We start from the raw sequence: 20448 nt of genomic DNA, 5'->3' as shown, positions 1-20448 counted from the left end.
TGAACCTGCTTTGGCAGGGAGTTGGACTAGAGGTTGTGCAGGGGTCCTTTCCAACCTCAACCATTCTGTGATTCTGAAGGTATTTACATCCCAGTATCTGAGACACAGTACGAAGAATTCCCACAAAACATATGTGGCAACCACCCACCACAGCTTTAATGGTTGTAACTAGGTAGTTACAGGTTGTAACTAGTGCCATTATGCTGACACTGAGATATCTGACCTCATAGGGTAAATTTTCCTACAAAAAAACCTTCTATGTTAAAGGTAGAACATGAAGAAACAACACAAAATGCCCAAATTCATGATCTTATCTAGCAGCTTCTTTTATAATCCATGTTCAAGGTGTTCTAAAATATCAAATGTTACTACTATCAGAGAATCTGATTATTATGCTACTTCAAGTCTCTAGGCTATTCACTGGCTTTTTTTTAAATGACAGAAGAAGTACCTCGTTAAAGAGGAGAGACTTTGCTTGAAAAGGTATAACCATAAAAGCACTAAGGTAAGTATCAGATCTCTTGATGGTCCTAGGTTGAAAACAAACTTAAGAGTTGCAAAAAACTTTTTTTGAGGTCTCTGTTGTTTGGAAACATCCTGCAGTGTAAATTGCATATGTGGCTTTGTGGGCAGATCTCAGCTGTTTATTTTTACACACTGCTAAATACGAACACTCACGCATTAGTCAATCTACTTGCAAATGCATTTTGGAAACATTAGTAATTTTTTCCCCCTCTATGTCTCCACGTAGAAAGAATTTCCAGACAAAAATACCCATCGGTGAAAAAAGACTGTGATTGCTAGAATTTGAAACTAGAAAGTGCTTAAATAATTCACATTCACTGACAGCAAACAAATTGCACTTTCCACAACCTTAGAAATAAATGTGTTTTATTTCACAGTTACTGGATTACAGGAGATTGTTTGCACACCTCAGCAACTGCCTTGGTATTTGGTACAGGTTTTACTTCAAATAAGGGGAAAGACACCAGTTATACCGCCTCAAGAATCAATATACACTTCACTCTTCTGTTGACTTCAGTGACAGTGTCATGTACAGAACAATACTGGACCAGAAATGGATACTCATTTTCCATTTATGAATAGCCCAAATGAAGTTTCAGTCATTTTGGATTTAAGCCAGCAGAAAATAACCTCTCCAGTTGTTCACCCACTGAATCCTCAAAGACCTTCTGGCTTGTAGGTCAATGGTACCAAGCCAAATTGTGTGATTACAATTTTCCTGATTACCTTAAATAGCAGTTCATGGGAATGATGATGATTGTCTGGTGGGACACAAGGGAATAGCTGTGGGACCATAAACAACTATATGCACTAAAGCATTAGAGAAGCAGCAGATTGTTCCCTGAATGACTGCATGATCAGAGAAGTCTCAGCTGAGGTATGAGAAAGGAAGTCCAAGCCACAGAAATTCATTCTTCTCACTCAAAAGAAGCAATAAAAAGCCCAGCTTCAGTCATAGAAGCTCAATTCCAGAACACAGTCAGTGACAGAAGCACTGCAACACCCTGTGTAATTAATACCTCTACAGCAGAGTGATCTCAGCCAGCCAGCAAGTGTACTCCACTGTGGTGAGAATAAGCAGCACAGTAAACTCCACCTGCCCCACAGCAGACACTGCCAGTACGAGGCAGTTGCAAAAACCATGACTGTCTACACAGATTCTGCCCAGTAATTTATATAATTGCCTGCTGAGCAGATGAAACGATTTTGCTTGGCTTCTCTGAGTCATGGTGCCAATCCCTACCATCTTCTGGAACTCACTTGGCTCGATTATTATATCCTGATCCTATAATCAAACCTATGAAGGATAAAAAGGGCCTGTCCTCAGGATCAAGGAAGATCAAGGCTGTAGTATAAGGGTGGGGCAAATCTGAGAGTGCTTATTATAGGAAGTGCTGGCAATGATGCCTCAATATTAAGGTCATCTTATGCTTTGTCTTACGTACCTAATGTGAAAATGATGGCTTATGTCCTTCATGCTCTCTTGTTTAGAGTAAGAAAGGTAAGAATTTTCTAAGATGCTAAATGTTCAAACGTGCAACAGTCTCACATCTTTTACTTACTCCCCAGCAAACCTGGGTTAGGTGCTGAGAGATTCAGAGGATCTATTTTGCTTGATCTTAAACATGTACAACCTCTCTCAAACAGAAGTCTACACAGATGGCAGGGAAAGAAGGTCTTTAGAAACTAGGTGCAGAAAACAAGGTTTTCCTGGAAATTTAAAGGAAGAATACCTTTTCTTGTGAATTAACAAACTAATCTCCCCAAGCTGTATCTTCTGCGGCCACAAAATACGTCTACATTTATTATGTTCCTTCTGAAAAAAAAAGGGTATGGTCTAAGTAAAACTGCTTTTTTTCTCAGGACTGTAAGACACACTGTATCCCCTTAAAATATGAAGTGTATCAGGAATAAGGACACTTACAGCTGTACACCCTGTGTGATTCCTACCTAGTTACAAGGGCAGGTTTCCATGGACTGAAGGGCAAGACCTGCAAAGGAAGGCTCAACACACTGCACTTCTGGGACCAAGTCCAAGCTTCTGGGAAGAAAGTTGTGGGGTGTAAGCCCAACATGCACCCAGAAAGGTGTTAGACAGGCACTGCCAGTAACACCAGAAGGCATGTTCTGAGCTGGCTGGCTGGAAAGGTTTTGCTGATGTGGTGGGGGCTTTAGCAAGACCCAGTGCCTGCAGAGGCCCAGAAAAGCCGACTTAAGTCACAGGATAGATTGCAGTGGTGCATCCCCTCAGCTGGATTGACCCTGGAACCAGGACTGGTGATCTCCTTGTCTCCCTTCCCCCCTTTTTCTTCCCTTTCCTTTCTCCCTACCACTTTATCTGAAACTCAGTGTCGTGTGCCTTATATAGTAGGTCAGGGACTAACATACCAATTTCCATGGCAAACGTACAATTTACTAATAAAACTTCCTGATTGATTGCGGACCCTCTGACTTTTGTCGCTCGTCTCGACCAACGCGCATTTAGGAATCTTAGGTGCTTCCCTTCCCTTCAAGGGTGGGTCGTCACAGTGCTAACGCGCATTTAGGAATCTTAGGTGCTTCCCTTCCCTTCAAGGGTGGGTCGTCACAGTGCCCCAGCGCCCACCGGTGCGCCCGGCGAGCCGAGAGGGTCCGTTCGGACCCGACGCGGCAGCTGCGCTCGCTGAGCCCTCCGCCCACACCACGCCCGCAGCGGCAGCCCCGAGGCCCAGGAAAGCTGCAAAGGCGGTAACCCCAGGGCCAGGGCACGCTGGCTCCCGGAGCGGAAGGGCAGGGCACGCCAGGGAGCCCCGGAGCCACCGCTCCCCCTCGCACCCACCCACACCCCACCAGCCTCCGCTACCGCGCACGCGCAAGGAGGGCACCCAGGACGCCCACGCCACATTCGGGCAACACCGGCCCGTCCCTCCATCCCGGCCCGCCCCGCCGGCCCCGCCCCGCCCCGCGCACCCGCTGGCCTTGCTTGTGGAAGCGCGCGCGCGCCGCGCGGCCGCGGGGGGCGCGGCCCGGAGCGGGGCCGCGGCCGGATAGCCCCGCGCGGCGGTGCGGGCAGAGCGAGCCGGGCCGGCTGAGGCGGAGCGGAGTGCGGCGGCGACGGCGCGGCCAGAGCCCCGCAGGGGAAAAGGGCGAGGCGCAGCGCAGGCTCCCGCGCCCTCCTGCCTGCCGGCCGAGCGACGGGGACGGGTGAAGCCGCCGCGCTGCTTCTGCTTGCGCTGTCCCGGCGGGGGCGAGCCGGGGCGCTGCGCCCCCCCCGGGGCCGCGCCCCGCGCCCGGCAGCCGCGGCCGTAAAAAAATGGCGGCCCGGCCGGGCTCGAGCGCCCGAGGGCGGCTCCTCAGCCGCCCGCTGACAGCTCCGGCCGGGGCGGCCGCGGGTGGCTCGGTTGGCGGGTCCGCCGGGTCCCTCCGCCCCGCCCGCCCCCCGATCCCCGCGGGCCGGAGCGCCGGGGCCGGGCCGGGCCGGGCCATGTAGGGGTGGCCGCGGCCGCCCCGCCCCTTTGCCGGCCCCACTCCGGGCTCACGGGCGGCGGCGTCGGACCGAGCGCTGCTGCTGCTGCTTATTATGACCCCAGTGCTGCCAGCACTGTCGGGGTGTCGCGATAGCACGTGGGGAGGGGATAGGGCCGGGGGCTGCCTGGTGCTGTGGAGACCGCAGTCGGAGAGGCTCCTTTCTGCGTGGAAGGAGAGGGGAAGAGAGCAGATGATCTAGAGGTATTCCTGAAAATCTTCTCTACTGCCCCGTGTTCGTGTTATTTCGAGTAGGTGTGCTCAGACCATGCAGGAGGTGGTGGTTTGACTCTTCTCCAAATTCGTTTTTTTTTTACGGCTGTTGTTGACGTGCAGTGGAACCTTTGTTTCCCTCCTTTATGAAGGTAAAGAACGTTACGTGGTTGCACTCCCGTAACCCCACGGATCGGCAATCAGAAGCACACAGGGAGATGACAGCAGCTTGTTGAACGGCTCGCGTGTTGGAACTGTTGTGTGGCCTCACTTCCAAAAGTTCTAGCGCCGCTGTTGTTTGCAGCAGGTCTTCAGAATTCTTAAGGGAAACAACCCGTGGACTGGAGAGACGGCTTTCTTTTGTTCTATAAAGCTCTACTCGGATTTGGCTGAGGAGCTTTACATAATCCTTGTTTCCCGTGTTGTTAATATGCCAGAATAAGTGTGTGTTACCATACTAGTCCAAACCCAGGCCTGTGCTCGTGTAGTAACAGCATCACCTTGCTTGTGCTAGTACTTAAGGCAAGATGCCTTCCTCTGCTTTCTGTAGAATTGGTGTGTAGTACTTGATGGTTAAGTCCTTTCCCTGGTCAGCTGCTGCCTTCTGCTGCATATTGATGTCATACACCTTAACTTGTGCTGTGATTTGGATGGTTAAGGTTCATGCATCTCTTTTGATGAGAATATTAGTTATGCCTTTTTATGATCTTCCCCTCTGCACCCCTCTCCCAGAAGTCCAAAACATATTATTAGAAGAACTTTGCTTGGTAAGCAAGTTGAGTACTGGAAGACTGAAAAATACACTGGTAACTTTACTCTGTGTCCGACACTGTATGCGTGTAAATATCTGTGCGTAATTTCTGCATAGCAGTCAAATTTCATCCAGAGAAGAAGTAGATTAAAAGGGTGAATGGGGGTTGTATTGCAAGCTGAGACTTTTCGTTGGGTCTCTTGCCTCGTTTTCTTCCAAAGTTAGAAGGTGTTAGAGAACAGAAGAATCCCAGCAGAATGGGCAAAAGTTATGCAAAAGCAGTGTTTTTACTCTTTTGCACTAAATTCTGCATTTATTCAATTAGCTTCTTAAATTTGGATTATATTTCCCTTGCCTTTTACTTTGATGTTAGAAGTCTAATGGGCAAAATAAGTGCTGAGTTTAACAAGCAATATCTGGTTGGAAGCTTTCTGGACAAGAGTTCTGCATGTTTTTGGACAGCCAGGTTTTTAGGTCCTGAAGAGAGTGTCTTGTAGTCTACAACTTTCTGAAGAAGAAAGCATATGGCTCTCAGTCTTCAAGTGAGTTCCTTTAGCTGCTGTAGATTTCAGGTCTGTGAAAAACCTATGCTTTGTATTCAGTCCAGTTGAACTAAAATAGCAAAAATTCCCTCATATCAATAGATCTGTTTCTTTGGTGAGCTCTGTCTCAACTGAGTCAAAGGCTCTTTGCCCCTAACAATTGAGATCCAGTGGTACAGAGGTGGGAGCAGGGAATCATTTTTTATCATTATGCTGGTGGCAATTTCCCTTCAGTTTTCTTATCTGCATAATAAGAATAAAGATGATGTATCTGTTGGTGAGATGGTTAGATTGTATAAGGGGTGCTAAGTATTCCTGAACAGACCTCAAATAAAGAAGTAGGAGACCTCAAATTATTGAAGGTCACAGAGAAATCTGTGTAAGCTGTCCTAAGTGTCTGAGCAGTATCTAGTCTCAATATTGAATGAAGGAAAAAGGCTGAAAAATCTCGTAATACAAACTGCTCTGAAACAGGCCAAGGGAGTTAAAATGGCAGGGGAGTTCTAGATTCTGATGTACTTTGCAGGCTACTGTTTTTCATAGTTTCTGAGGTGACACTTGATGTCTTGTAATTTTGTTGTAATCTGTTAATGCTACTTGAAGCTACAGTACCCTGCAAACCCTTACAGTCAGCAGAACATCTAATTGAATAGACTGTGCTGTTTCTTACCAAATGCCCAATGTTGATCTAAGCTCTTAATGTGAAATCATGATGAAAACATGATAGGTTTAAACTTAAGTCATGAGAACGAGAGGCATGGTGAGGTAAAGTTTTAAGTGGTGTAGTTACAGCTCTTCATACAAAACTTAAGTAGTGGTTCAGGCCGATTGTGATACCTGGTTCAGACTTGGTTATGGAGATGCTGGAAGGTGGGTGGTGTTTTGTTTGTTGAAGTTCAGGGTTTTATTTGTCAGATTAGAAACATCTCTAGTAGAAATTGCAGTTTTCCGAAAGTCCTATTTGACAGAGAAATTTGTTGAAATGATAGATTCATTGCAAATAGGATCTTTATATGAGTGTGCTTTACTGACATAGCTGTAATGCTTTTACAAAACCTTGTTTTGGCTGAGTCACTATTGTCATCAGATAAGGAATGTGTTTGGATAGGAACGTTCAGCTGGAGTCTTTGGGGAAAAAGAAATAGCATCAAGCTTGTTGGCATTTGGAAAATGCAGTCTAAATTATATTAGAGATAAATTGATGACTCACTGTACGTCCTAAAACCCTGCACAAACTTGTAGTGAAGAGTTTGTGTTTTCCAGTTCTTCATTTATGTTAGAAACATATTGAAAGAGCTGGTATAACATGCTCATTATGAAATGTATTCCCAGCTTTCTGTCATCAACTATTTGAGATAGGTGAGGTTTTGTTTAGACAGTAGTGGGGTTTTTTTAAAACTAACTATTTTTTTACCGTTTCTCTTGTGTTTAAAACCAAGTAGCTTGGAAGGGGGAAAAGCCTAACAGTTGCTGCAAAAAATGTCTTTCATTTGATAAGAAAGTGAAATACCCAAAAATAGAATAGGTTAGAGACTTAAAACAGTCTCTCTTGTTCTCATAATCTTCTTCTATTTTGAAATTTTCAAAATATTTTGGGACAAACTCCCTCATTTCTACTTCAGTGTAATCTGATGAGGTATGTGTGTATGGATGTCTGTTAAATTGTTTTGTGTACTGTCTATTTTGCTGTATATTGGTCAGGCCATTGTCTACTAACAAGGATGTATTTTTAATAGAAAAAATAACTTATATGTACAGAATACATGACATCTGCATTTCAGTCTGGTATGTTGGAGAGAAGTTGCATTCATGGTCCATTTACTTTAAAGTTCTTTTCTTATTTTGCTATGGGAACTGGTTAAACTTGTGTAGAAAGACCTGAAATAGTGTATTAATGACATTCTTGGCCCAATTTCTGTAAATATGCAGAGATCAGGAATTCTTTGGCAGCATGTATGAATTAAAATATTACATAAGAAGAATTTATTTTTTGTTTTGGGTGGTTAAAACTACCTCCTGCAATACAGAATGCATTATTTTTTACAGTAGTACTGTTTCTGCTTTCTGAGAAATGGCTTATTTTCTTTCCTGTTTTCCTGAAGGAAATTGGGGGATAAGAATATCGTTGTTCCTTCGGGCCTATCACCTCAATTCCATCTCTGTTAAGTTTTAGTGATAATCCTTGGGTATGAACACAAGGAAGAAGCAGCTTATTACAGTAAAAAGCTTTTTAATAGTAAGCAACTGCTTAATAAGTTCTCATGTGAAGACTGAAGATGGATGAATTATAACTAGACTAAAATGCAGTTTGTAAAAAAATCAAACTTTAAATTTATTTACTTATTTTAGTTCTCCAGCTGTTGTAATCTTTCATTCGAGTTTGGTTTTTTTCCTGAAGTGGTCAGAGCAATGAATTAAGTGTGGTAGGTCAGAATAATATCTTTGAATAATTTCTTACAGCCTTAAATGTAACGAGGTGACTAACAGCTATCAGTAAGCTAAAATGACAGAACTTAGGTTGCCCCTGGGAAGTCTGTTAAAAAGATGTTTATATTTCTATAAAGGCTGCAAAAAATTTCAGCATTGTAGCTCCAGGTAGTGTAAGCACATGACCTTTCCAGGGGATTGTACATATGTAAAGCAATTTCTACACCTGAAATGAAATCTTACTTCTGATCTCATTTCTTTCAGAGTCTGCAGCAATTGAGGAGTCACACTGTGCTCAAGTTCAGAAGTGCTTTACACATGAAATCTACTGACTCTCTGGCTGATTCTGCCCTGTCACCATCTCAACAGGTAGAGTGCTTCTGTGCCTGAGCCGTGCAGCAAGCATAGCTGCTCCTCATGCCGTTGTCCTGTGTCAGGGTGTGGCCAAAGGCACATTGAAGCCTTGGGGTTTCCTCTCTGGGGCATGTGTCAAGGAAGCAAGAATGCATGGCAGATCTGTCACAAAAGTACTCAAAGGAAAAGCCTAGTAGTTTTGGTTTTGATTTTTAACACTCATTGAGTTTAACAGGGATAGAAGAGAGTGTTCTGTCGTTTCATCAGAGCTTCTATTCTAAAATGGAACAAAACCAGACACATAGGGCATCTGTGGAAGGTCCACTTCAGTCAAATCAGTGTTTTGCTTTGGGTCATTTTCCCCTTCAATTCTACCTTTTTTTTTTTTTTTTCTGCAATGATTTTGGAGGAAATAACCTCACTGAAATTGAAATCTATGAATGGTAGGAAGATGGTTTGCCACTAGGAAGAAAGGAACTCCTAAAGTGCTACTCAAAAGAATGCAAAATAGATTTTTGTTCCTAGAGTAGGATATTTGGGGCAGAAATAGACAGACATAGAAAAGCTCTTCTTTATAAGATTGATATAAAAAAGGTTGCACTTCCCTATAATTCTAATGGTTACTATTTTTGCTGTAATTAGAGGTTTCTTTTTGTTTTGGTCTTGTTTGTTTGTGAGGGGGATAGGTAACTTTAATTTATGCTTAAAAAAGCAGTTAGTATATATTCTGTCAATGCTAGACCACTGATAAAACTTGCATCTTTCCAGAAGTATGTGTCCCCCTGAATTTTTTTCCTTGCAATAAGAAGCCATGTTTTGAGCATGAACTTTTTCTGCCTCTTTTGTGTAATAAATTAGTGTAGACTATGATCATAATGGTCCAAAGTAGCATCTTATTTATATAGTATTTTGGGCTTTAGTAATTGGAGCTTCTTCTCATGTTTTCAGTGTTTAACAAAAAGGTAATGTAGACGCATTCTAATATGTTCAATATATGCAGTCACTACCAGCCAGGGAAGATGCTCTCCTCTTTGTTGGGGATGAATTTATGTATGAGAATCCAGTGAACACTCATCTGTCCAACTGTTTTGAATACAGTTTTAACTTCCCTGATCTCCCTACTTGTAACAGAAATCAGGGTTGTCTTGATGAACTCCAGGGTGGGAGCAGCAATTAGTATCCCGTAAGGTCGAAGTTGGGCATCTGAAAGAGAAGTTCCTGAGAGAAACCTGAGTAAAAGATGGAAGATTCAGAAGTACGGCAGTCTCTTCTACAGTGTCCAGAAGAAAGGGGAACTTTTTAGCATGGTTTGCATATATTTGCTTGTGGGTGGATTTGGATGCTTCTGGGAGTTTAAACTTGTAGTACAGCTTGTGTGTCTCTATGCTTCTACTTCCTTGAACCAGTAATTTAAGAACCTGTTTGCCTATTTACTTGAATTTGATAGAAGAGTCTCAAAGGTAGCTGAGCTTTATAGGTTGGTGAATAAAAGGTGGCTGAGTAATGGAGGGTTCCAATAGCAATAATGGTTGTGTGATTTCCTGCCTTATTGGCACCAAAGAATTCACGGAGGGGAGAGTAAGCAAGCAGGCTTTGGGTTTGATAATACTAAGTACAGCTCTTGTGGTGTAGAAGAAAGTGAGAGCTCTTGCAGCTGAAGCACTGTGTAGTGTCTGAAACTTTTATTATGCTATTTTAATGTTTGTGTTATAACAGCAACTGAAAATCATGTGGCAGTAGCAGCTGGAATTTTAATCCTTTTAATTATGACAGATTTTCAAAGCATGTTCCGGCTGATTTGGTCAGCTGACTGTATAGTATGTACAATAACATCAAGTGATTGCACAAATTCTGACAGCAGTGGTCACCTCACTGGAACGGGATGTATTTTTAGGTTTCTCTGCTAGTAACAGTCAAGTGTGTGTACTTAAGCACACTGAACTGAACTGAAGCTAGTTGCTGACACTACACTATTAGAAAAGGACAGCTGTTCCTCCTTGCTGTAGTCATTGATCTGACACTGTCTTCTCACCATATTGTGACAAGGAACACAGTGGGATATAAACACCGTAAATACTATTGGTACATGTTTTAATGACATATATTTTTCTTTAGGTCAGCAATGACATTCTTTGTTAGCCCTTTTAGTTTGCTGTATTAGAGAAAATGAAAGGACTTTGTTACCTCCAGCAAGAATTTTCTTTATCTCCCCTTTACCCAACAGTTTTTTCCTTTACAAGGCAGTATTTGGGAAGAGGGTGGTTCTTGTTCTCTGTGTAGTACTAATGATATATTGGTTATGGTTATTTAAAGAAAAATTATTCATATGTGGATGCTCTTAATCTATGAATCAAAGAGGTGCTAAGTTCTGTGGTTCACAAAGTTAGCTTACAAAATAGTGAGTCATGGCCATTTGCTGATTAATGAATGTGCTAATTCTTGAGGTCTTATCCATTTACTTCACCAGTTTGATAGGGTTGTTTGGTTTTTTTTGCCTTTGGACTTAATTTGCAATTTGATAATTGAATTATATCAGAAGCCTTAACTAGTTTAAGCAGTCCAGGAACTCATGACTGCCCAAAACAGCTGTTGAATGTGAAGCCCAATGCATAAAAGGACATGTAATATATTTAAAGAGACTTTGTAATAACCTGTAAGTAAAATGTGACATTCTGACTAAATTGAAGTTCTACACCAGGTGCTGTGGAGTTAATGCCTATAAGCAGAACACAGAATTTTAGTGAATGTTCTGTTGATGGTCTGCTGATGTCTGAAGAGATTCTAAATTATGAATTTAGATAAGGAACCAAGGGATTTGAATTTTAAGATAAATGGCAACTAACGTAAAACTTCCTAGTGACCAGTAAAATTCTTATTTATGGAAACTGAGGGAATAGGTCACTTCAGCTGCTTAATTGATTTGTGTCTGTAACTGCCTCTTTATAAAAACAACCTGAAGCATCTGTTATAGAACAAGTTAGCATCTACCTGTTGATAAGACTTGATATTTTAGTGTCAGCTTTGGCTTTCATATCCTGTCTGTTACTGATATATCATGTTTTCACCAGATTTTGTTTCCTTTTTGCACACGTCACTTGTCATTTGCTTGTATGAAATCATTAAGTTTTGATGAATATTAGCTTTTGTGTGAAGGAGCCCAGGAGCCTGAGAAAAGCCAGTATCATCCTGCAACTCGGGTTTTACAATCTGACTTGTAAAAAACCAAGATAGTGTGCTGGGGAGGAGGATGTTTTACTGTCTTAATAGAATGTTCTGTGTAAGCTCACATAGGCTATTTAAAGATAGTATTTAATGGTGGTTGACTAATTTGGGGTATGTCTACAGAAATGGTGCAGGCAAATAGGAGCTCAGTTTGACTGGGTTCTGAGCTGCTGCATGTGGGCCAGCTTTGGCCTAGAAGCAGTAGAATAGTGCTGGCTTAGCAGCAGTGTGTGTGCTACCTAACACACCTGCCCACTCCTCTGCAAGTGGCTCACTTCTGGCCAGCTTAAAGTGAGCAGGGTGCAGAGCTTTTTGCAAAGTATGTAAACAATATATGTTTTTAAATTTTTTATTTTAAATCATAATTGTGGCTAATTGATTAAATTAAGCTTTACTACTACCAGGCTGTTGCTTTAAGGAAGCAAGACTGTTTAGATACATGAAACAAGGGCTGGGGTCTCTAGGGGCTCCTGCATTATAAATTAGCAATTGTCTTTTTCAATGCTGTTTTCATTTTGTCTTATGCACTTTAAAATACACACATAACCTGAGAGCTTCCTTTTGATCTCTGCTCACCTGTTGACTTGAAGAAGGCTACAGTGTGGTTTCAGTACTGATGCAAAGTTCTGAGATTTTCTTTAGTCTAGCAATAGGCTGCTGTATTTGGCAAGAATTAAGGTAGACAGGGCTTTCCTGGAAGAACTAAAAATATCTTCAGAGAAGTTAAATCGTTTTCTCTTTTTTATTCTTTATTAAACGTGTTTCAGCTTTTGTAGTAGATGCTATCTGACTTAATTTGCACGTTGAAAGCAGGTTGTGTGCCAGAAAGGTTTGTGAAAATGTTTAGGAAGTCAGTCAGTCACTGAATCCAGTGACTGATGCACTTGACAATTTATTTGAAACTCACTTGTTACTCAGTATATAAATGCTAAGGTATAGTGGGGGAAATTCAGCTGTGTTTTGCCTGCTAAGTGTAGCACATATGCTTCTTTGTTAGAAGTGTTCAGGAGAGTGGGTGGCTAAAATATTTAAGTCATCCAAATTACGACGGATGGGGGGGTGAGGACTGATTGCTCCTTAAAGTTGGCATGAATTTCAAAGCATTATAAAAGAACAGAAGTGAGTGAAGTGTCACATAGATTTCTATTTAAATGCTTTATTTAAAGTGGAGTGTCTAAAAGGCACTTGTTTCTTTTTACCATCAGTTTGAACAGAAGGAATAATACTAAGCAGTTTTATTTTTTCAGTTTAGAGTAATTTTAATGTAAGAAGTCTTAATGCATTAAAATAGAAGTATTCAGTCTGAAGACAATGCATGAGAGCATTTGTTAGCTAGCAGAATAAGGAACTATTTCTATCAATCTTAAAGTATTTGAGCATTTTATTTCTCAAGAAAATTACTAGAGGGTGGGGGAGTAAGGAAGAGCTGAAACTGAGCAATGGATTTTTGAAACAGTATTTTGAGATTTTGCTATGCACAAATCATTCTCTGATATTTCTGAACTTTAATCCCTACTGGTATCACTGCTGAGAGGGAGTTTGTTGGAGCATACAGGAGAGCTTGATCACTTGTGTGGGCCTGCACTCCAGCAAATGAGTCGCTCCAGAGTTTCTCAAAGTATTGTACAAAGATGCAAAGTTTACTCTTCTCTTTCCTTTCTCCCTTTTTCCTTCCTTTCTCCCTTTTTCCTTCCTTTCTCCCTTTTTCCTTCCTTTCTCCCTTTTTCCTTCCTTTCTCCCTTTTTCCTTCCTTTCTCCCTTTTTCCTTCCTTTCTCCCTTCTTTCATTTTCCTTTTTTTCATTTTTCGTTTTTCCTTTCTTTCCATGCCACAACAAAGAATTGAATTTTTTGTTTGTGTCAGTGTGTTATTATAGATTACACAATTGATGTATATGTATTTGCATTTTTATTGTTGTTTAGCCTTTTTATGTAGTGTTGTGATACCCTTATACTTTGAACTGCTGGTATTGTAATCAGGACTGCCATAGGATGCATTAAAAATTTACATTTTGTGGGTTGAACTGGACGTATAGGTAGGACCATGTTGGCTACTAAAGTTTTATGTAAAAGTTTTCAATGAAATAAAAGGACTTATTTAATGTGCAGTGTAATTGTGTAGTGTAATTGCTACCCTTGTACAACAACTACTATAAAAAATAAGGGAGGAGCTATAAGCTATAGAGGAAGAAAAAGAGCGAAGAGCTGTTGTAAAGGACTGCAGTCTGTCAGGTGCATGGAGTTGAAGGCGAGAATGGGACACAACAGGGAACTGAGATACTCACTGAAGGCTGCAGAGTGTGTTAAACAGAACTGCATGAAGAGGGTGTCAGCATCTTAGGTGGTAGCCAGGCAGAATATGGGGAATATGTTGCCTCTGTTTAATTTAGAGAACTGGAGATGAGGATGAATCTGGCTTCCTTTATTTTGTCTCTGTACAGTTGTATGGTTTATGATTTTAGGTAGTAGTCTATATAGTCAATGATCATGCTTTGTTTTTCATTGAATAATCTATTTGCAATGGGCAGGGAAAAAGGACTATTCCAGAGGGAAGGATTATACAACATTTTTCCCATATAGTAGAGCCGGTAAATAAATGTATAGACCATGTTTTGGACTCTGATGCAAATGTGTATTTTTAATTTTCAGATGAACTTTTAAGCACCATTTCTTTGAAATAAGATCTTACATACTTGTTTTCCTAAAATGGGTACTGACCAAGGATGCAAAATTGCAAATAATGGTCAGTAAATATTAACAATATTGAGTAAATATTCTCTGCTGTTGTCTCCTTTCTCTTTACTCAGAATTGGATTTACAGTCATGGAGGAACATCAGCAACATATACACTGTGTGAACTGTGTCAGCCGTCGTTGTATGACCAGACCAGAGCCGGGCATTTCCTGTGATTTGATTGGCTGCCCCTTGGTTTGTGGTGCAGTTTTTCACTCCTGTAAAGCTGAGGAACATCGCATGCTATGTCCACTTGAAAGAGTGCCTTGTTTGAATAGTGGCTTTGGATGTCCCTTCATAGTAGCCCGAAATAAAATTGCTGACCATCTAGAAGTTTGTCCTGCAAGTGTGGTATGTTGTACCATGGAGTGGAATAGATGGCCAGTCAGTTATGCTGACCGAAAATCTTATGAAAACCTGAGTAAAGATGTTGATGAAGTGGAGCAGCTAGATATGGCTTTAGCCCTTCAAGACCAGCGCATGTTATTAGAATCCCTTAAAGTAGCAACTATGATGTCAAAAGCAGGTGAACAAATACCAGAATCCAGAGAGCAAACTTCTGTCAAATCAAGTGCCCCAGATACAGTGCATACAAATGGTTTGATGCCTGTAGATGAAGAGTCCTATGGTGCACTTTATCAAGCTACTGTTGAAACAACGAGGAGTTTAGCTGCTGCTCTGGATATTCTGAACACTGCTACACGGGACATTAATATGTTAAGTTCAAACATCTGCATTTCACCACATGAAAGGAAAGAAGATACTGAGATTAAAGAACAAGCTTCTAGTGGCATTATTCAGGATAAAAAGTCTGACCATGAATATCCAGATGAAGATAATGTAGGAGCAGTTGGGGGAATTAACTTCGATAGCTTGAGTCAAAATTCACAAATGGAGCAAAATGGTTCTAGTGATATTTGTTATGATGTAGTGCAAAATCATGACTTAAATCTAAACCTCAGTAACTCCCCACTTTTGTGTAATGGCTTTCATGTAGAAAATGAATGTTCAAAGGTGTTGGACCAGAATGAAGATCTTAGTGCATCTAATTCAAAACCGTCCAGTGTAGCAAATGGTGAATGTACTGCATCTCACGATGATGAAGCATTACAGTCTTGCAGCTCCTTCCCTGTAACAGCACAACTTAAAGAAGAAGTAATATCAACTGATCACTTAGTTAATGGCAATATTAATCATGTACTACTTCCCCATAATGCTAATGAAGAAGAAATATTAGAGAAACAAGTGGAGCAAGAAAGATTGAGAAACATAGATGCATTTTCACTTTTGCGGCATCGATCATACAGATTTCTTGTTAACCACTATTGGTCAGCACCAAAAGAAGACAAAGCTGTTGATACATCAGATTTGGAGGTAACAGAAGATCCTATGGGTCTTCAAGGGATTGATCTAATCACTGCAGCTCTGTTGTTTTGCCTAGGAGACTCTCCCGGAGGTAGGGGGATATCCGAAAGTCGTGCTGTTGATGCGTTTCACGTTGACTTTGGGACCCAAACATTTTCTCTCCCATCTGCGATATTGGCCACAAATACAATGGTGGGGGAAATAGCTTCAGCTTCTGCATGTGATCATGCCAACCCACAGCTCTCAAATCCAAGTCCATTCCAGACCCTTGGACTGGATTTGGTGTTGGAATATGTGGCTAGATACCAAACAAAACAGCGTTCAATGTTTACATTCGTTTGTGGACAGTTGTTTAGAAGGAATGAATTTTCATCGCATTTTAAGAATGTGCATGGAGACATTCATGCTGGCCTTAACGGCTGGATGGAGCAGAGGTGTCCTTTGGCATATTATGGGTGTACATATTCTCAACGAAGGTTTTGTCCTTCAACACAAGGGGCAAAAATTATTCATGACCGCCACTTACGGTCATTTGGAGTTCAGCCTTGTATATCCACAGTATTAGTGGAACCAGCAAAAAGCTGCTTAATTGGACTGCACAATGACCATCTGAGTAGCCTACCTTTTGAGGTGCTGCAGCATATTGCTAGCTTTCTAGATGGCTTTAGTTTATGTCAGCTTTCAAGAGTGTCACGTTTAATGAGAGATGTGTGTGGAAGCTTACTTCAAGCACGTGGAATGGTGATATTGCTGTGGGAGAAGAGAAGGTACCCAGATGGAAGTTCTTGGCAGGTAAAAGAAAAGGTAAGTGTGGGGTTTTTTTTTTATTTTGAAGGTGAAAGGCAAAGTATTAAATTGGTCCTGTCTCTGCTTTTACTCTTAACATTATCTCTGATACTACTTGCTTTTGGTATAATAACCCTTCGAGAAAGAGATTGTCATCTAGAACAAGTGAAAATTGCTAGCAGGTTGGCTCAATCTTCTTTACAGTTGGAGAAGTAGAAGTTGAAGTAGTCTGTCTAGTTTTCACTGGATGAAAGTAAATTAACTTCTGTTTTTTCCAATATTCTAAAATATTAAAAGATTACTTCATGATTTTCTTTGATATCAGTATTCCACAGAAATAGGAAAGCTGCTACAGAGTTTGCTTTTCTTGCCTTTATAGTGTTTACAGCAATTATTTTTTCTAACCTGTTGAAATCCTATCTATTGCCATGATATTGAGTGCCTTAAATACTGAAATAATTTAAAACCTTTGGATGACCTTTGTGTAGTAGTTTTCACCATCCTCCTCAAGAGCATCTCTAGCACTTATTTGAAATTCCAGAAGTTGATAATTTCAGAACCAAATCATAATGACTGGTGTTGCAATACTTTGTCATTTAACTTCTGATTGCATCTATTTTGTAGATGCAAAAAATACTGCCTGTGTTTCTTCCCAGTTCAGAGTTGTCTTGGAATCTGAGTCAACCTGGGACTGACCATACAGCTTTTAGCATTGTATATTTTTGCTATGTTGGTTTTTATTATGATTTATAGTAGACGCACAACATTACCTGAAAGTTTCATAGCACAAGTACTTAATTTTCTGCTCTGAGTTCAGGTATCTTAAAACATTTTGAGCCTAAGTGCAACTTATTTTCTAGGTTTGGCGCTTCAGTACAGCCTTCTGTACTGTGAAAGAGTGGAAGTTTGCTGACATCGTAAGCATGGCTGACCACTTGAAGAAATGTAGCTATAATGCTGTAGAGAGAAGAGAGGAGGCTGTTCCGCTGCCATGTATGTGTGTAACACGAGAACTCACTAAAGAAGGACGTTCACTGCGCTCTGTTTTGAAACCAGTACTTTAAGTATTGCAACCACTCCAATTGCACATACACTCAAGCACCTGATATAACCTCGGTAATATTACATGACACTTTATTAATGTACTAAAGATACTTTCTAGCTAAATCTTCTCTGTCACTGTGTATATAAGGTTTGAAGTGACATTTATTTTTTATAATACTGTTTAGCTGGAAAGTAATGAAAGTTGCCTTAACGTTTGAAAAATTCGGAACTTGCTGGACAGGGTAGTTTTATCTAACTTATATAATTTAAGAACAGAATCCTAAGATGTGTTTTCTGATTCACTGGTGCCCATGTTGCTGATGACTGATAATATTTCAAAAATAGCCTCTAAATGATATGCACATTTAGATAGGAAACACTGAATTGTAGTGAGAGAAAATCCTGTCCAAATGTTCTTTCTGTATCTGGTCTATTTTTTTTTTAACAAATTGTAATCCAAATATTTGAAAGATAAGGAAGAATTCAAAACTTTATAATAGATGTCTCAAACACAGCTTTTAAGCACATCTTTTCTCATTAAACCGGTGTTCTAGTGCTCTTCCTAGTTAACAGGTGATCTAGGATCAGCTTTTTTTAAAAAAAGTTTTTTTTTAGGAATGATCTAAGTGAACTTAGATTTACAGCAGCTTAATTTTTAGCACAACTTTGTTTTGACATGTCAACAATTGCTATTTTTTTTCTGAACTCTTAACAGTTATTTTACTTCTGGGAGCAAAACTTTAAGAGCTAAAAACATGGAATACTAGTTTTTACTCTCGCACCTACAATGACATCAATATCAAATGTTCAAAATATTTTTCCTTGTCCTGCAGTTGGCTGAGGGTTAAATTGCTTGAGCAGTCAGAAATTCTAAGTATGTGATGAACAGTTATGAATTTATAATGCAGCTAATGAAAGGGCTTTACTTGTTCTATGGTATTGTGAGATGTATTGTCTCCTTTTCTGTTAATTTGTCTATAAAAATGCTGCTTTTTTAAGCAGCATTTTAAATTACTGGTATGTATAGCAAATGTATCATCTTCATAAGATGAGACATGATTTGTTAATTGCATAAGGCATATCAGAAATGTATGTTCAACCACATTTTTTAAACAAACAACTCCAATTTGCTTCCAGTCTTCCATAAGAAAAGATCTTACAAAGCATTTATGAACAGAGAATACATGCTATGAAAAATGGCCTGGTATAGCATAACTGTAATAACTTGAATTGACTTTCCAACTTGTTTGTAATAATGTTGGTGTCTCTAGCCTGTTGCACTTAGCAACTGTGCCACAAAGCTAAAACAGAAACAGACCAGAGCTTGGAACAATGAAATACAGTACGTATTTCCATTATAGGAAAAAAATAAGAGATTAGTAAGGAGGAGATGTTTACAAAAATGGCTAAATTTATTACTTGTAATTTCTGTACTGGACATTTGTTTATGGCTAGTCTGGCTGCAGTTCACAACTTTGGTATCTGTGCATTTCCCATTCTGGGTTCAGTCCAGCTAAACATTCACTGCCTTTTTCTATTCAGAGTGCTACAGGTGCCCAGAAAAAAAAATAAATCTAGTTCTTCAGTGCCATGAGTTGAAATCATAACAGCTCAAATAGAAGTTCTGCCTGGATCTTCAAACTGCATGTTCTTGTTCCAACAACTTATCTTCCTTTTGTTTGAAGAGAAGAAAGGAGTAAATCATCTACAGAAGTTAGCAACATTTGCAGTAATTCTTAGCTGTTACCCCAGTTATCTGGAAAGGAGAATCTAGATTGATGTACAGAGATGACTATACCAACTGGGTTTTAGGTAGGGATTTTACACCCCTGGTATAGTTCTGTGAATGCATTGAAATGTTCATTACTCACAAATTCTTCAGTATAAGGCAGGAGACAGACCTTCATCAGTTCTTGTCTTTTAGCTCTAATGGCTCCTTGCTGCTGCTCTCCAGTGTTTTAAAAGTAGTTGTGTGACTGGAAGGATCCTGAATGTTAATGATATAATGTTTGTGTTTATGGCTAAATCTACTTTAAAACGTCTGTCTGGGGGTTACTGGTATTTTTTAGTGAGCAATGTGGTGGTTTTGGTACTTGAATTCTTTGTAACTACCCAGAATCCTGATAAGTACAGTAGGCAGACATATGTCTTGGTCACTTATGGAAAAGAGGGTGTTCAGTTAGTGTTGGTAGAACCTCGCTTGTAGCACAGTACAGAACTGCATCTAAAGTATCATCAGTTGTTGATCTAATCAAATGAACTTTTTAAGTACTCTTCTTAAGAAATAACACTATTTCTCAGTACATGCACTTTTATTTTCAAATGTAGATACAGGCTTTTTTGTTAAATTAGTTAATTTTTTAATGAGAATCCAGAGCTATTAAAAAATCATTGTTGTAAACAACATCTCTGCCTTGTAAACTGCTCGAAATGCAGGAATACAGTATAGTTAGGATAAAACCTTTTTTTTTTTTTACACTGCTATGCAGTTTGTAAAACATTTATGGTGTATAGTCAGTCTATCAAAATGTGACTTGTTCACATTTGCCCTTGAATTTTAAAAATGTTGTATCCCTTTCGTGGTACATCTTCCATACAGCATATATAGACAGCTGTTCCAGTCTTTCTTTTACTTGATACCACATTGCTACTTTGTTTAAAATATTATGTTTTCAATCATTATGCAATATTTTTTTGCAATGTCTGTTGAAATCCTAATAAAACTTTTGGAGTTTCACTTTTAGTATGATTGTACTTTCTTTAAAGCGTATCCCCAGCCTACCAGTGTTCAAGTATGGTGCTCAGTGTCTGCCTGTAGGATTCCAGTAAATAATCAAAAAGAAAGAAATTTACATAAAGGAAACTATTTACAAACATTCAAACATTGCATAATTTGGAAGTGACCAATATTTATCACATTTATTTCAGTGTGAAGATTGGTAATTTATTTTTACACTTACCTACCCATTTCTATTGCTTTGGTC

General features: G+C 40.1%; 1 protein-coding gene across 8 annotated transcripts; it reads left to right on the top strand.

Moving 5' to 3' along the window:
* Positions 1–3607: 3607 nt before the first annotated feature.
* FBXO30 (F-box protein 30) lies at positions 3608–20201 on the top strand. 8 transcript variants are annotated; one of them, XM_018078102.2, is made up of 6 exons: positions 4411–4549; positions 4975–5009; positions 5456–5535; positions 8227–8331; positions 14344–16438; positions 17281–20201. In XM_018078102.2, the coding sequence occupies exons 5-6, from the start codon at positions 14360–14362 to the stop codon at positions 17482–17484; spliced, it is 2283 nt and encodes a 760-aa protein (XP_017933591.1). In that variant the 5' UTR covers positions 4411–4549; positions 4975–5009; positions 5456–5535; positions 8227–8331; positions 14344–14359; the 3' UTR covers positions 17485–20201. The 8 variants fall into 8 exon arrangements, with proteins under 8 accessions (XP_029818617.1, XP_017933595.1, XP_017933594.1 ...); XM_018078104.2 differs by lacking the exon at positions 4975–5009; XM_018078103.2 differs by lacking the exon at positions 5456–5535.
* Positions 20202–20448: the final 247 nt, after the last annotated feature.

The sequence above is a fragment of the Manacus vitellinus genome, unplaced genomic scaffold (assembly GCF_001715985.3).
Source record: "Manacus vitellinus isolate BGI_N305 unplaced genomic scaffold, ASM171598v3 scaffold_4_pilon, whole genome shotgun sequence".
In the NCBI taxonomy this organism is placed as follows: domain Eukaryota; kingdom Metazoa; phylum Chordata; class Aves; order Passeriformes; family Pipridae; genus Manacus; species Manacus vitellinus.
This window is presented reverse-complemented; position numbering and strand designations above follow the sequence as displayed.

Excerpts from the sequence above, each read along its gene's own strand:
- FBXO30 (XM_029962757.1), top strand. The coding sequence starts at position 14,360 with ATGGAGGAACATCAGCAACATATACACTGTGTGAACTGTGTCAGCCGT. Across the intron at positions 16,439-17,280 it reads CTTGGCAGGTAAAAGAAAAG|GTTTGGCGCTTCAGTACAGC; the intron begins GTAAGTGTGGGG and ends CTTATTTTCTAG.